The 17,523-nt window shown below is 38.8% G+C and overlaps 1 protein-coding gene and 2 long non-coding RNA genes across 3 annotated transcripts in view; 2 read left to right on the top strand and 1 right to left on the bottom strand.

Moving 5' to 3' along the window:
- Positions 1-658, top strand: part of LOC106963631 (uncharacterized) — a 4,043-nt gene extending 3,385 nt beyond the window's left edge. Inside the window, exon 2 of the long non-coding RNA XR_001428227.1 lies at positions 29-658. This is a non-coding gene — a long non-coding RNA (uncharacterized LOC106963631). The remainder of the gene's footprint in view (positions 1-28) is intronic.
- A 7,062-nt stretch (positions 659-7,720) lies between these two features.
- On the top strand, positions 7,721-10,230 carry LOC106963630 (interferon-induced protein 44-like). The gene is made up of 6 exons (XM_015058651.1): positions 7,721-7,743; positions 7,945-8,146; positions 9,046-9,204; positions 9,342-9,510; positions 9,865-9,965; positions 10,041-10,230. Exons 1-6 carry the CDS (start codon positions 7,721-7,723, stop codon positions 10,200-10,202), a joined length of 816 nt encoding a protein of 271 aa, XP_014914137.1. The 3' UTR covers positions 10,203-10,230.
- A 1,628-nt stretch (positions 10,231-11,858) lies between these two features.
- On the bottom strand, positions 11,859-12,368 carry LOC106963629 (uncharacterized). Its single transcript, XR_001428226.1, has 4 exons — positions 12,354-12,368; positions 12,219-12,282; positions 12,082-12,148; positions 11,859-12,014 (listed from the first exon to the last, which is right to left on the bottom strand). It is a non-coding gene; the product is annotated as an uncharacterized LOC106963629 (long non-coding RNA).
- Between the last annotated feature and the right edge of the window lie 5,155 nt (positions 12,369-17,523).

Raw genomic sequence — 17,523 nt, 5'->3', positions numbered from 1 at the left:
TAAAAATTATTTTTTAGGTCATCTAGAGTTCACCATCCCCCCATATCGCTCCAAAACAAACCAAAGTGGGCTAGTTCGTTAGTGCTCCGTTTGTGCAGGTTTGTGCCGTTGAAATTTTCGTTTGTGCAGTTTTGGTTTCTGAGATATTAAAAATTATTTTTTAGGTCATCTAGAGTTCACCATCCCCCCATATCGCTCCAAAACAAACCAAAGTGGGCTAGTTCGTTAGTGCTCCGTTTGTGCAGGTTTGTGCCGTTGAAATTTTCGTTTGTGCAGCTTTTGTTTTCGAGATATTAAAAGTTATAATTTTGGCCCATGACGTCACCGTCACCCCATCATGTTCCAAACCAAAGTGGGCTACTTCTTTTAATTCTTCAGATTTTCAGCTGTTGTACAATGTGTACCTTTTGTTTTGAACTTCAATAAAGACAACAAGAAAAAATGTGTCTCATTTCAAGTAATGTTTCAAGATAGCAATGTTTTCTCACGAACGTAGCGTTCTCTCCACAATAATTGAATCCTTCTAATAAAGGACATGCAGCCCTGACCCTAACGTAATGTGTATAACCCGTTCAACTGTGCTTTGATTTCGGAGGTGGTCTGAACAATTATATTCACATTGTTGACGTACTGTCTGCTGATTATGCAGCAAACGTGTAAAAAATATACATTAGCCTATAGCGGTTCAAAAAATAGAAGAAAAAAAAAATCCACAGCCAATTTGCTAGTTGCTTGAGCAAAATTTCAACGGCACAAACCTGCACAAACGGAGCACTAACGAACTAGCCCACTTTGGTTTGTTTTGGAGCGATATGGGGGGATGGTGAACTCTGGATGACCTAAAAAATAATTTTTAATATCTCAGAAACCAAAACTGCACAAACGAAAATTTTAACGGCACAAACCTGCACAAACATAGCACTAACCCTGCACAAACAGAGCACTAACCATTCAGACTATTTGCTGAATTTTTTGACGTGGGTGGGGTGTCAGCTTCACACAGCTGGAGAAAACTCGTCTAGCTCTAACTACCTTCGATTCCAGAAGTTATGACCCTTTTCAGTTGAGAAACAGTCAGCAGAGTAGCCCACACTGCTACATAGCTTCAACAACCACTCCTGTTAACGGTAGCTTTTCTCCTAAAAATAACGTGCACTTGTTACCGGCTAGATTAGATTTAGTGACTTTGACCTAAGTCCCAGGGTCATTATTTTAACACTCACCAAAGGAAAGTATGAAGCCACCACATCTCTAGAATCATGTATGTTAATTTTACTATAATCAGATGAACAAACACAATGATCAATTGACTCGATTGATCTCAATGTCCACAAGCTCTTTTGGTAATTTTAATATGTAATCTATTAAGCAAGCTTTAGCAGGGGTAAATGACAAGCTCTCAGAGATTACAATTTACAATTAGTTAATAAATTCAGATTAAGATAAATCATAACCTTTTCTCATTACTATCCCTATCCTGTGTCACTTAAGTTACTAAGCGAGGCTTTTGGGAGGCAGGCTAACTCACACCCGATGATAATTGATCTTGGCAGCTGGAAACTCCGTTTGTCCTTGGTTAGAGTCTCTGTCCTGGTGGAGCAAAGTCCTCTTTCAGAATAGTAGCAAAGCTGAACTGTCCGTTGTCCTTCGAACGGAACAGAATCTTCGTCACCTAGTGACCTTTGTCTTTTCTCCAAGTCTGCTGCAGTACAGGTAGAGATCTTTGGGTTGAGGCAGAGAAGTTGGTCGAATCAGGAACCAGGGCTGGGGGCAGATGGATCTTGTCCCTTCTTTGCGGCACGGAGTCTCAACTTTTCCCTCAGCTCCAGGGTGTGGTCCTCTGCTGGTCTTTAGTCTGCGTCCTCTCGTTGTTCCCTCCTCAGCGCCGCGGACAAAGAACGGTTTCCACCCTCAGCCGTCGGTTTTTATACTTCTTCTAACCCATAGTTGTGTATTGGAGAGACTTTATGACTCATTCTCTTAGGGTGTATCTGCAGAGTCCCGAACTTTCTCAGCCCCTCCTTTCCCCTTGACTCATTACTGCAACTCCCTTTGGTACCTCCCTTTTTCTGTTAGCCATCTGGCCGTTGAGGCCACTTCTCATAACTTACTGCCTTTTTTGGAGATGTTCTAGTGCCTCCGCCCAGCGTACTGATTGTGACACAGCTTATTCTATGATCTCAGAACTACAGTGTAATGTATCAAACTATAATCAACTTTAAAACATGATCAATGCATTTCATCAACTTATAACTTTCAGTATGGTTTTCTATTATTTCCATTACTAGTAACCAATAATCAACATTCAACAATCAAGTTGTTATCATTACTACAAGTCATCAAAACATGCATTTCAATTTGTATGTTACAGACATTACAAATCATAAGTACAGATCAGTATTATATAGGATATACTTTAATCATTCCAGCTGTTACATATATATATGTATTTAATCATCATTAAATCAATGAGCAAGATTACTGTTATTCCCCAGGCCTTTATTTCGTTTTCTGCGTGTACCCGGAGAGATCTCAACCGCACATGCCAGTTTTCACGACAGGGGGCACTCGTTTAATAGATGGTATATTTCGAAAATAACTTGCTGGATATTGAAAGTTCCAGTTGCTATCGATACATGGGTAAGTATATCATCTCACAGGACATTTAAAGAACTACTTACAATTAAAATAGGGAAGGTTTATTTAGGCAGACGCTTGAAACTCCGGCGGAAAAGGGTTAACATGTCTTGGTTAAAATAGCCTAATTATAGTTTTCAGATTAATAACTTATTCTGCCCTATTGACCTTTAGGTTACCTGTAGCAGCAGATTGTTTGCTAAGATCTTTTTGAACTGCCCTTTGCCTGTGTGGGAAACAATCAGGAGAAGTTCCAGCTTTTACACTGATCTGTGAAAAGCTGTAAAACAGCAGGAGTCCAGGCCAGTAGAGGAGAAGCTCTGCTTCTACTTTGTTTAGATAAAGGTGACAACTGGTGTTTGATCTTGAAAACAAATTGCAGGGAGTTTTTAACTTTAAAGAGGGTCAGAGATGGCTCCTGGTTGGATGAACAAAGAAACGAGTCTGTGCCTACAGTCATGGCCAAAAGTTTTGAGAATGACACAAATATTATATTTTCACATGATCTGCTGCCCTCTGGTTTTCATGTGTGTATGTCAGATGTTTTCATCACATACAGAAATACAATTGCAATCATATGAGTAACAAAAGCTTTTATTGACAGAATGAGTTAATGCAGCAAGTCAATATTTGCAGTGTTGACCCCTCTTCTTCAGGACCTCTGCAGTTCTCCCTGGCATGCTCTCAATCAACTTCTGGACCAAATCCTGACTGATAGCAGTCCATTCTTACACAATCAATGCTTGCATTTTGTCAAAATTCCTAGGTTTTTGTTTGTTCACCCGTCTCTTATGATTGACCACAAGTTTTCAATGGGATTAAGATCTGGGGAGTTTCCAGGCCATGGACCCAAAATCTCTTATGTTTTGTTCCCTGAGCCAGTTAGTTATCACCTTTGCTTTATGACAAGGTGCTCCATCATGCTGGAAAAGGCATTGTTCATCACCAAACTGCTCTCAGACGGTTGGGAGAAGTTGTTCTCGGAGGACATTCTGGTACCATTCTTTATTCATGTCTGTGTTTTTAGGCAAAACTGTGAGAGAGCCGACTCCCTTGGCTGAGAAGCAACCGCACACATGAATGGTTTCAGGATGCTTTACAGTTGGCATGAGACAAGAGCGGTGGTAGCGCTCACCTCGTCTTCTCCGAACAAGCTGTTTTCCAGATGTCCCAAACAATCGGAAAGGGGATTCATCAGAGAAAATGACTTTACCCCAGTCCTCAGCAGTCCTCTCCCTGTACCTTTTGCAGAATATCAGTCTGTCCCTGATGTTTTTCCTGGAGAGAAGTGGCTTCTTTGCTGCCCTCCTTGAGACCAGGCCTTGCTCCAAGAGTCTCCGCCTCACAGTGCGTGCAGATGCACTCACACCTGCCTGCTGCCATTCCTGAGCAAGCTCTGCACTGCTGGTAGCCCGATCCCGCAGCTGAAACACTTTTAAGAGACGGTCCTGGCGCTTGCTGGTCTTTCTTGGGCGCCCTGGAGCCTTTTTGGCAACAATGGAACCTCTCTCCTTGAAGTTCTTGATGATGCGATAGATTGTTGACTGAGGTGCAATCTTTCTAGCTGTGATACTCTTCCCTGTTAGGCCATTTTTGTGCAGTGCAATGATGACTGCACATGCTTCTTTAGAGATAGCCATTGTTCACAGAAAAGAAACAATGATGGCAAGCACCAGCCTCTTTTTAAAGTGTGGTGTCATTCTTACTTAATCATGACAGATTGTATTGAAGAATTGAAAGGTGGCTATACTCTTAAATATATATGTCAAAGAAATAACGCACGGAGACGTAGTTCTTGCTGCTAGGCCATAGACGAGCCGGAGATTTATTACACTACCATGGATTCCTCATTACAGTTTCATCAGTTCAATACTCAAAAATCTTCCATAGTCTCAACACAAAATCCCCTGGTCATTCTAAGACATTGTCCTCTTTATACATTTCCATCTTTATTTGTGTGTGTTGGAAAGTTTCAACCAATGGCGTTCTACTGTTGTTTTGCAGAAAGATTCTGGCGCGCTTTATACTGAGTGTGTATTAGGCGACCTTTAAAATATTTTGGACCTCACAAACTCAACATCTGCTCCATTTCAGAATTGCTGAATAGGACAATTTATCTTAAATTGTTGATTTTATCTGTCCAAACAGACATCCTTTCCAAGCCATTTTTGGTTCCATTTGCGATTTCCAGGCACATGGAATGATGAGAGTCGATCAGATCGACCTAGAGGGAAGCCAAATTCTTTTTCAGAAAAACAACTCCTTAGATAGTATTTCTGCTCTTACAATTGATCTCCAGCCCTGTCCTCATCAATACCCACACCTGTGTTAATGGAGCAATCACTGAAACTATGTTAGCCCGGGGTCCTTTTAAGGCAGGACTGCAATTACGTTGAAATGTGTTTTGGGGGATAAAGTTCATTTTCTAGGCAAATATTGACTTTCTAATTTGAATTACAAATACTGACTTTGTAATTCATTGCTGTTAAGCTGATTACTCTTTATAACATTTTTATGATGCAAATTGCCATCATAAAAACTGAAACAATAGACTTTGTAAATATTAACATTTGAATCATTCTCAAAACTTTTGGCCATGACTGTACTTCCACAGACCAAGTACTTCCAAGTACGTCCAAGTACTTTATGTGGGGGCATTAAGATATTTGCAAGAATTGATCCATAAAAGCTTAGATAAAATATTTGATATGAGCAGAAAGCACTTGATTTTTTTCAGCAGTTTCAGACTTGTTACTGTTACTTGTTCATGGTGAAGTTCTTCCACCAGGAACTATGATACAAGTCTTTGTGAACCATTCATTTATGCTGTAGTGATCATTATTGTTGTGTATTATACACTAGGTCAAATAAAATAATATTCAAGCAGATCACTGGAGGTAGCACATGGCAACGTTTATTTTCGAACTGTTAACCTCATCTTCTTTACAGGTCCAGCTCACATCTCTTGTGCTCAGCAACAGCGCCATCAATGGCGATTTGTTATATTGCTTTTATCTTCAGATTTACAACCAAACAGTATGGAGGTAGATTTGTTTCACAATTATTCAATCAAAAAAAAAAAAAAAAATCATGTCAAAGCAAAAGTTTTTTTTTTAAAACTTTTTTTTTGGTTGAGTCTCTTTTTTTGGTTGAAACTTTTTTTTGGTTGAGTCTTTTTTTGGTTGAGTCTCTTTTTTGGTTGAAACTTTTTTTTTTTTGGTTGAGTCTCACATCCGCTTTAGTCAGCGCTAACCAATCGGAACACGTCTTACATCGCTCGTCCTCAAGCCCCGCCCGGAATGTTCATGTAAACTTCCCCAAAGCAAATAAAGCAAGAAAACGAGTTCAACAACAAAAAAAGAGACTCAACCAAAAAAAAAGTTTCAACCAAAAAGAGACTCAACCAAAAAAAAGTTTCAACCAAAAAAGACTCAACCAAAAAAAAGTTTCAACCAAAAAAGACTCAACCAAAAAACAGGTTAAAAAAAAAAATATTTTTTTTTTTGATTGAATAATTGTGAAACAAATCTAACTCCATAAAACAGCCTCCAACACATAAGAACATAATCATACCAAAAGTGTGTAACAATCTTAAGTGTAACTGAAGTAAAAATTGATAATTGTGGTGTTCCAGACACAGAAAAGAATGAACCTCTACATATAAGATTATCTATTCGATTTCAAAAGGTAAACTGTAAGGGTACCTTCTGGTAAGCTAAAGTTAAAGTCCAAGTGAATTCACTGAAATACTGAATTCACTGTTGCATGCAGTGAATTAATTACCTTCCGCTTCTTATGCTGAAACTTTATAGGGAAATTAAAAATTTTAAATGCTTTTTGTGTCAGTTTGGATGAAATAGAAAAGCTAAAGGTTATTATATGTAATCAGTTTTTGTCTGATTAAAAACTCTTTCAAGACCACTTTAACTATTTCTGTTTTTTTTTCTATGTTGAAGCTGAGATTCCTGACTCTCCAAGTGAGTGACTACGGTACATTTTGTTTCTGAAAATACTTCAGTCATCTTTGCGGAATAATAATTCATGTTTCTGTTCAGTTTTGGATAAACCATGGAGGGAACTACAATGGGGGTGAGTTTACATCAATGTTTCTCAATTATTTTCTGTCATGCTCCTCTGTGAGGGATTTACCCGCTCCCTAACAGGTCATCTGGTCATGTGTTGCCATGGAAGCATGCTTATGAGCAGTGCTGACGAGAACTTGGTGTTTTCAATCAGCCTCACTGGGAAAATCCATTGTTTGAGAGGGTGGGGAGATGTTTTTAGATTTTGTTGGGCCCAGATTGTTTTTGTTTTTTTTTATTTTGAAGTTGTTAGAGTTAGTTGTAATTATGGAGATATTTTTCTAGGAATTTAGTTTAGTACAGTTGTGACTTTTTTTCTATCTGGAAATGTAACTGTTGTCTCCACCTCTTAACTAGTCCTGGTAGGAGCCAATGCGTTAAAATACAGGTGGTTTAGATCAGAGGGAGACACTCCCTCTTGTTGTTTGAATGCATGTTATGCTGTGGACTGGATTGTAAAGTTTGAAGAACTGCATAAAGAAAAAAATTAGAGCTCTACAATTTATGGATCCTATCTGATTTTTGATCACAAACCAACACCCCCCTAGGGATCATATATATATTTTTCCCCACATTAACGTGTGTTCCCTTCACTCCTCCAAATTGAAAGGCTACTGCTTATCTGATCATATTTAATAATTTCTCTGCACAAACCACTGGCTCTGCCATTATCAAAACAGCTGCTGTATTGTTTTAAGTCTCAAGCCAATTTCCAAGTTCGATGTATTAAGTCAATAACATTTAATCAAGACTACTAAGTCTGAAAAGAGAAAGTTTAAATGATTCACTGGGATGTGGACTTAATACAGTAAAGCTTTTTAAAACTGTAAACATTGGTTACTTGTCAGCTTCTTCAGCTTATTGGTTTTATTTTAAGTATACAGTTATTTTTAACATTTATTGTGCAAAATTTTCAACAATATTGCTTATTTTTTGGCTTGTCAGAAGAAATGAAAAATGCATAACAATTTGCATTCACAGTAAATTGGTGGGCTTCAACTATGTCCTCGCCTTTTTCTCCAAGGTCTGTTAAAATAAGGGTGAAGTCTTTCAAGTGAAATGTTAGGGACTATCCTTAATTTGACTGAGGTCAATGTTTGTTTTTTTAAATTTTGTTCTGCTGGTGTTTGGTTCTAACTAAATTTGGTTACTGCTGGTCAGAATATTTTCTATTGTATCTTGTTCATTTTCGGACAGAACTAACTTACTTACTTTATATTTTCAGAAGAAAACAGGAGTACCTTCAATATGCCCAGGAATATAAACCTAATAGAGAAGACATCAAATATCTCCGGGTCCTCCTTTACGGACCTGTGGGAGCTGGAAGGTCCAGTTTCATCAACTCTGCCAGTAACGTCCTCAGAGGTCGAATGACGAGTCCTGCTTTGGTCTGTGATGCAGTTGCTTCCCAGAATTTCACCAGAAAAGTAAGAAAACCAAGTTAAAAACTAAGTTGATTTATATAGCGCCATTTAACAACAAATGTCATCTTGAGGCTCTTTACAAAAAAATAAAAATAAAAAATTCAATTCAATCACACATACACTTCAGCTGATCCTAGTTATAAAAGAGTTAAGCTAATTTCATTATTCAAACTAGTTTAAGAAGTAAGAAAACCCAACAATGTAACAAGTCAAATTGCAGCATTGATTCCTCCAGTCCTTGAATTTACATCAGTCTGTCATGGTGAACAAGAAAATTGTGACAGTGGAGAGGAAAAACTCCCCTTTAACAGGAAGAAATCTCTAGCTCAATCTGGATCAGTACAAGCGGTTTGCGGTTTGCCGCAGTCAGTTGCGGCAAACCGCAACCGACTGCTTTGAGAAGTCACACAGCAAAGAAACAGAAAACTGATCCAGGAGCAGTTTCTATGTTAATGAAAAATAAGAAGGTTATTATTCATTAACATTCATTAACATAGCAGGACGAGGACATGTTTATCTCAGTTGATGCCCTCATTTAGACAGAACTTTAGACCTGGTGAATATAGCTTCTATGTTGACTAAAATAAAATAGTGGAAACATAAGATTAACAGTTTAAATCATTACAAATGTTCAAACTGAGGTGTTTCTGTCCCAGAACTAAGTTAATAGTGCTATTGCACTGTGTTAAATATATCTTAATAATGTATACCAAAACCAGAGTAGGTCAGACTCTTTAAACTGTTCAGAGTTCTGTGGTCATAAAAATCGTTTTGCTCAAATCGACATCAGTTCTGACCTTCTTCCTGTTTTCTGTCCATTGATTCTGGTTCTGTGAGATTTTAACGGATCGACTGTACCAGAAATTCTTTTATCATCATGTTCTTTTTTTTGTTTGTTTCAGTATGAGACTCATAAGTTCATAAAGGGACGAGGAAGCTCAAAGACATTTTATCCTCTGGTCTTCAACGACATCATGGGAATGGAAGACGGGACCAACAGGGGCATTCATCCTGATGACATCAAACTGGCTTTGAGAGGACATGTGAAAGAGGGTTACAAGGTGCAGCAATGAAAGAATTGGTTCTGAAAAATCTACATGAATGGATGGATGAATGAATGGATGCATTTCCTGATTCAGAGACCAGAGTTGTGTTCGTTTGAAACACTGTTCATTCTGTATCTTTTACTCTCTTCCAGTTCAACCCAGTTGCTCCTCTAACTCAGGATGACCCAGGCTACAACCCGTCTCCCTCTGCTGATGACAAAGTTCATGTCCTGGTCTGTGTGATGTCAGCCAACAGTTCTCTGATAAAATCATCAGTACTGGAGAAGATGAAGAGTATCAGAGAAACAGCCAGTGATCTGGGTGAGTTTATAGAAAAGGATCTTATTCAGGCATCATGTTAACAGAATAGATCTACAATAAGGTCCACCATCAATGTCTCTGATTCCAGGCTGAAGGAATTGCCAGTTACTTTAAACTTTTAAACTGATTAAAAACTAAGGCAGTCAACGTATGCAATAAAATGTTAAACATTTTAGTATCACATAAGGCATAGTAATTGCATAAGTCTACGCTTTAACAGAACAGATCCATAATGCGGTCCACCATCAGTGTACCTGAAGGAAACTTTATCTGCATTCATTGTCACTTAATTTTACCTTCCAAACTAGTGAAAATATGAGTATTATTCACTCAAATGAGATTATTTTCCTGCAGGAATTCCTCAAATGCTCATAATGACTCACATTGATGCAGCCTGTAATGAAACTTGGAAAGACTTGAGGAACGTCTACAAGAGCAAGTACCTGAGAAAAAAGGTGAGTTTCAGTCAGTTTGTCCAGATACATAAAACAAAACCATTTCAAACTGTAACTGTGATTTTTCCTGTTCAGATGAAAGACTTCAGCTCAGCAGTGGGAATCCCCATGAACTGCATCTTCCCTGTGAAGAACTACAGTGAAGAAATCGACTTGAATGATGATATTGATGCTCTGATCCTGAGCGCTCTGAGGAAAATGGTCGACTTTGGAGACGACTTCATTGAGAGGATTTAAACTGAGATATAGAGAAAACGGTGAGGTGTGACAGGTTTAGGAGAGAGAATGTTGATGGTGTTGTAATGTCAAAACGCAATGCAGGACAAATTTGAATCTTTTGAACATTTATCTTAAATCAGAACTAAATTTGTTGCATGTTTAGGGTGCTTTGTTTTTATGTGAAAGGTTCTGCTATATAATTTTTCATATTAAAGCAATATTCACCTGATCTGTTTTTTTTTTTTTAATGAAAAGCACTTTAAATCACTTTGTGTACAAATGGGCTGTACAAATAAACCTGCTTTGCCTTTTCCTCTTCTTACCAATATTACATCACAATGGTGGTTGCCATGCAATGTGATACAATGTTAAGCATGTTTAAACTATTGGGTGTGATTTTGATGTAAAAGGAACAAGTGGGATGATTTTTGATTTAAGACAAAAATGCAACGTTAGATCAGAAGTTTGAATAAATTCCACAAATCTTATTTGTCTCGTCAGTTTAATAATTTTGGTGTATTTGTTGAATTGGATGTGAGTTTGATAAAAACAAGTTAACGGTTCATTCACTAGCAGCAACTGCATAATCAGTCTTTAAGGTGATATCATGAATTTTGTACAGCTTGAAGCTCGGAGGGATTTTTCAGGTTGACCAAAGAGAAGACGGTTGGAGTCGTCGATGCGGGAGGTGACAAGGCCATGGACCAGAGCAGGTAAGGAGCGTGAAGGATGGGAGGGACAAAGATGATTAATATGGAGGTGGAAATAAACAGAATGAGTCATATTGAAAGGAGGTGAAGGACAGAGGATGACATGGACTCTTTAACATGGGGCAAGTTGCAGAGTAGAACCATCTAATGCAGTGCTTCTCAATTCCAGTCCTCACACCCCCTGCTCTGCATGTTTTAGATGTGCCTCTACTCCAGAACAGCCGATTCAAATGATTGCATGACCTTCAAGTACTGCAGAGGCCTGTTAATCACCAAAATATTGAATCCAGGTGTGTGGCAGAAGGGAAACATCTAAAACATGCAGGGCAAGGGGGCGTGAGGACCGGAATTGAGAAACACTGATCTAATGAAAGGGAGAAACTGTCACCACTGAATGACACAGATTTGGTTCCTACAAGGAGGATCTCAGTTTTGTTGCATGTTGGTTTAAGGACCTCAGATGTGAACATTTCAGATGAACAGGAAGTTAGGAATGTTGGTGTGGCAACCTGGGGGGTGGATTTTCTTAGTATGAACCCAAATATAAAATATTAAAGGTTACGATGACCAACAACGCCACCTGGAATAAATCCAGGAAAATATAATGTAGTAAGGACACAGGTAAGTTCTACTGGAAATGAGGAGACAAGATTCAGAAAGTTCTACAAAATTTATTAAACCTCAAAATATCTTTAATTTCCAATGATCTGAAATTGAATGGTTAAAACAGTGAATGCATTTGACAAGATAATAAAATGTCTAAATTTCAAAGGAAATTGAGGCTTACCAATGGGGGAAGTAGTGAGGGAAGGGGCAACATCCAGTGCAGAAAAGGGGACCACCCTGGACACTACAAAAACACAGCAAACAAAAGAAAAAGGTGCTCCAACAAAACACACAAGACAAGACACCGCCACCAGGGGTCACCACCGCCACCACAGAAGCCTCAGTCCCTAAAAGACAAGAAAATGAAACAATACAAGTAAAACAGGAATACAATAGCCTTACAATGTTGCACTTTATCCCCAGAGAAAGTGCAGATTAGTATTTTAAAACAATTTATAAGTAGGCAAAACAGCAGCGAGTGTCACTCCAGGTGCAATGCTGATGAGTCAGAAGGCTAAAAAGAATAGAGCAAATTATTAATACAACTGCTAACAAAAACATAACTTGCAGCAGCTGCTTACCTGTGACCTGATAAATGACTGCACTGCCAAATAATCAGATCCCCAATTCCGCCTAGATGCAGTGCAACTGTAAGAAAACGCTATGTGAAGGTTTTGTTTACATGGGGTAGATGTTACTTAGCCACGCTAGCCCTTACCTTCCTGTCAGCAAATGAATGAACAGACAGATCGGTCCAAATATTGGAGGTGCAGCAAAGGAGGCTAAGCAGATAGACCAATTAGTATTAATAGTCATTATTAAAGCCGACAAACGAAAAAACAGCCACGCTTACCCAGAACAGTGCAAAGGAAACAGATTCGGTTGACGCCACGACGCAAGCAGCCTCACGACAGGTGAGGGCTTGCTTATATGCAGCAGCTGAAATTGGCCTTAAAGTGGCAGCGCACCATTTATGCTGCTACATTGGCTTATTATAGGAAAGCTAGAGCTGTGTGAGAGACTCAAAGACCCTGTGATTGTTCTAAAGGTTTCTTCTGTCTTGCTTATTTCCAACCCATAAACAGAAGAAATCTTTGCAACATCTTCAAGTAAAAAGAAAACCAGCTGAACTTACAAAATGAGCAGCTCCTGTTAAAAAGCCTGGATAAAGTAATAAAGCTCTTTGCAGTTTCTGCATGATAGAAACAGACAGCTTCTCCGTCTAAATTTAAGCTAAAATCATTATCAAAAACAACAAAAACAGCAAAATTGCGTCGACATTTTTAACATATTAAAATCTATATACTCAAGTAACCAAAATGAATGCGGTAAAGACCCNAGCCCGGGCCAGGAATTGAACCCAGACCCTTCTTGCTGCAAGGCAACAGTGCTACCAACTGCACCACTGTGCAGCCCTTTTAGGATGTATTGACTTTAATTGTTCCAATCTTTCAGATAATGAATAATTCACCAATACTGACACACAAGACAGTATATCACAATTACACTGAGGAATAATTTAACAGAAAAACTCCAGCTGAGTTTCTACAAGCACCACAATCAGCAGCAGTTTTGTTACTAAATGAGGTTTTATCTCAAAGGAGGAATTGTACCTTGGTTTTGCTGTTAGGTCAATAAAAACCCAAGTTTTACAAACAGATTCTTTAACCCGCTACAAATTTGTATGGTTCCAATTTTAAAATTTATTCAAATTTGAATCCAAATTGTTTTTATAAAGCTGCTAAAAGTCCACCTTTCAGTTCACACATAAGCAGTTTCAAAATAAAACATATCATTTGAAACTTAGGAAACTGTCCCTGTGCAATTATTTGGTGACTGTTTTCAACCCAACATAAGAGTAACTAAGTTCAACAGTTTCTTTTAATTTTATTTTCTTTGAAACCAATCAATATTTAACAGTGTTGCCGGTCATTCTGTGGGTGTTTTCTCATCTGATAGTCCAGTAGACTTGTTTTGATTGGGGAACGAAGTTGCAACTTTTGCTCCATTGTCAACTAGTGTAATTTGCTTCACACTGCTCTGAGTCCCATGATCCAAACCCTTTGAGCAGTCTCTTCCCCTCCTGCACCAACGCCTCCTGAAGAAAACATCAAAACCTCTGAAGAAGACTGAGCTCAACTTTCTTCTTAACAGAATATAATGAAAGATGGAGTGGTGTCAGATATTTGGGGTTGTCAAGTTTCTCTTTCGTTTTTGGCAAAAGATCACAAGCCATTTCTTCCACAATTGCTTGTGACACACACATTTGTTTTGGCTGTATTTACAAAGAATGCCATGCACTGTAGTCTGCTTCCTGCTTTTGGTGCGGTCTCCGGTCCGCATGGTGTTCACAAATGCATTTGAACTGCACCAGAGTTCACTTCAACCGAATCGATAAGGTTTTTAGTCAGACCCGAATTTGCTGTTTTGGTCCGCATCAGAGTTTGATTATGTCTTCAAAACTCCACAAACAAACGTTCTGGGCAAACAAATTTGAGTTTGATTAAAGTGAACTAAATAGGGTTGGTAGGAATGTGCCATTAATCACTCTAACATGGAGTTAACTTGGTTTTAGCTAAATAACTAAAATATGCATAACTTAATGATTTTTAAACAACTGGATGTCTCAGCATTTATAAAGTCTGTTAATAAACATTCATCTCTCTCTGTGAGGATCTTTTCTAAGGAAGAAATTTACATAAACAGCAGATCATTGTCAACTTGTTCTCTCTCTGTGTTGACATGCTCTGGTTGACGACTGAACGCATAATGCTGTTAACCCAGCCAGCATGCCTAGGTGGGACCCATGTGGGGACAAGGAGGGCAGACTATATGGGTCCCATATGGGTTTGTCCGCGGGTTCCACGATGGCCCCACATGGGTTTGCCCATGTAGGGCCACCGCCCAAATGGGTGCTACATGGGCCCTAATTGGACAAAACCCATGTGGGCCACCACCATATAGGGCCCATGCAGGGCCCATGTGGGCTCTGGCCCTACATGGGCAAACCCATGTGGGGCCATCGTGGAACCCGCGGACAAACCCATATGGGACCCATATAGTCTGCCCTCCTTTTCCCCACATGGGGCCCACCTAGGCATGCTGGCTGGGTAAGAACCATCAAGTCCTCTAACTTTTCTATTTTAGTTTCAGCATTTGGAATTAATTGTACAAAAATTCTGTTGTGTGCCAGAGCACTACTGAAATGTTTGTTTGCTACCATGTGGGTGTGTCTTCTGTGGCAGCCATCTTGTGTTCCAGATATAGAAAGTGAGATGATCAGAGCAGGATGTTGATTGGTTGACAATTAGAAGAAAGTCAAAGTAATTCAAAGAACAAATTGAGTTGTAAATTGTGCAACTATATACACAAAAGTTATTATTATTGCTAATTGTTAATGTCTACAATTATTATGCACATGTCGACTTTCTCTTTTTCCGCTCTGGCAGACTGAGGTGATTGGATGATTTGAATTGAGAATGCAGGGTTTGAGGTGTGTGTACATGTGGACTAAGACTGAAGGAAGGGCAGCCATTTTGAAATATGCTGTGATGCCTATAAAACAATAAACCAGCTTTGTTTGTTGTACAGCCAAGTTAGTGACAACTTCTCTTTTCCACACAAAATTCTCTCAGTGTAACAAACATGTCATCTTTGTGTGAGGACAGAAAATAGAATAGTTTTTGTTTTTTCATGAATGAAGTGCTTTGCTCTGAGGGGGAGCTGAGGTTCGGCTGAGTGGCTCTGACGCCATTCTGGCTAGCAGACATTGGAGGAAAAAAAAACAAAAAAGCTATGTATCAGCCGCATCCCAAAGATATGGCTGTTCCACAACGGTAACGTTTAAGATGACAAATGCTTGGGAATGCTGTTGTCTGCTCCCCAGAGTATTCTACTGTTGTGCTCTTCAGGTACGCCTCAGTGTTTGCACCACACTCAGGGAAGAGAGAAAAATCTGCTGCTTTTGAATTTAGCTTTAGCGTTTGTATACCGCTGTGATATTGTCAACAGTAAATATCCAGAATGTCCCCTCTGTGGGACAATGAAGGCTATTTGTAAATGTTGAAACTAAAAGATGATGGGCAAACTGTGGAGATTACACGCCAAAATGTTACGGGGGAGAAAAAAGATTCAAAGAGGGGAAAAACAATGCAAGTAACATTTATTTAAAACAGAACATCTGGAAGTATGCCTATGTTTACAATAATACTGGTCCTTTCTTTCGCTGGCATTCAGGTTCCAGTTTTCAATTCATTTCCCGGAGGACTGAAATATGTTTGGACAGTGAATAGTTTCTGTTAATCTTCCTCTATAGGGAAGAATCTTTCCATGGCTGAGGAGTCCAGCAAACATGGAGACCGTGTTTATCTGTCGGACTGGTCCCAATGCACTCTGTGGAAAGAAGGTTCCAGGATGTGTTGGCCAGCCAGCGACGGTGGGCATGCTACACCATATGCTAATGAGTGTGTACAAATTCTGTAAGCACTGCATCAATTTCTTTGTGTGTTTCAAACTTTGCTTATTGTATGATAGGCCTATTCTAAGAGGAATATTAACCTCTTAAAAAGGAAGTAAACCCCTTTTCAATTGCCATGGCAACTCAGTTCCTTCACTAATGGTTAAAAATAAACCAATAGAAGTTGGTGTTTTCCCGCAGGACTCTCTTAAATAGTCAGAGTGCCGAGACTGAAGTGCATTTTTGCACTAATTCATCCTGGCCTTCCTCTTTTGTAAAATAAGAAAAACCTACATTTGTTTTTATATTTTATATTTATTTTTTAAAGGTCTTCGTTGAGAGCAGAGTGGAACCAAAGTATGTGCCTTGTTTGTGTGCACAATTGAGTCACATTACAGATTTGTTCTGCTATTGGCACACTGAAATGTTTCAAATTTTATTAGCAATCAAAGAAAACCAAGCAAATACAAATTTAATACACTGCAAAAAGGTATCTGATGAAAAAAAATCTGTAACACCTTTGTGACGTGATGGAAAAGCAAAAAAGAGAAGTCAAGTTGTTTTATATGACGCATTTCACCAAGTGATTTCCATGGTAAAAATGTAGCAGTGTAATAAATAAATAACCAAAATCTGAGATTTTGCTTCCTCCCAAAATGGCTCTTCTTTTTGGAAGAGAAAAGTAATAAACATTTGAATTCTAATAGGCCTTAGCAACGCTTTTGCTGCTCAGGCCTAATAAACCTCTTGTAGTTTCTGAGACATTAAATTCATATTGATGTGGCAACCTGGGGTAGATTTTCTTTTTATTATGAACCCAAATATAGAATATTAAAGGTTAAAATGACCAAAAACGCCACCTGGAATAACTCCAGGAAAATGTAATATAATAAGGATACAGGTAAGTTCTGCTGGAAATGAGATAAGATTCAGAAAGTTCTACAAAATGCATTAAACTTCAATATGTTTTTGAATTAGCCATTGCCTGAAATTGAATGGTTAAAACAGTGAATGCATTTAACAAAATCTCAAAGGAAACTGAGGCTTAGCAATGGGGGAAGTAGTGAGGGAAGGGGCAACATCCAGTGCAGAAAAGGGGACCACCCTGGACACTACAAAAACACAGCAAACAAAAGAAAAAGGTGCTCCAACAAAACACACAAGACAAGACACCGCCACCAGGGGTCACCACCACAGAAGCCTCAGTCCCTAAAAGACAGACAAGAAAATAAAACAATACAAGTGAAACAGTAATACAATAGCCTTACAATGTTGCGCTTTATCCCCAGAGAAAGTGCAGATTAGCATTTTAAAACAATTTCTAAGTAGGCAAAACAGCAGCGAGTGTCACTCCAGGTACAATGCTGATGAGTCAGAAGGCTAAAAAAGAATAAAGCAAATTATTAATACAACTGCTAACAAAAACATAACTTGCAGCAGCTGCTTACCTGTGACCTGATAAATGACTGCACTGCCAAATAATCAGATTCCCAATTCCACCTAGATGCAGTGCAACTGTAAGAAAACGCTATGTGAAGGTTTTGTTTACATGGGGTAGACGTTACTT

This window comes from Poecilia latipinna, unplaced genomic scaffold, assembly GCF_001443285.1.
Source record: "Poecilia latipinna isolate Pla-1442-1.1 unplaced genomic scaffold, P_latipinna-1.0 Scaffold1560, whole genome shotgun sequence".
NCBI lineage: Eukaryota > Metazoa > Chordata > Actinopteri > Cyprinodontiformes > Poeciliidae > Poecilia > Poecilia latipinna.
This window is presented reverse-complemented; position numbering and strand designations above follow the sequence as displayed.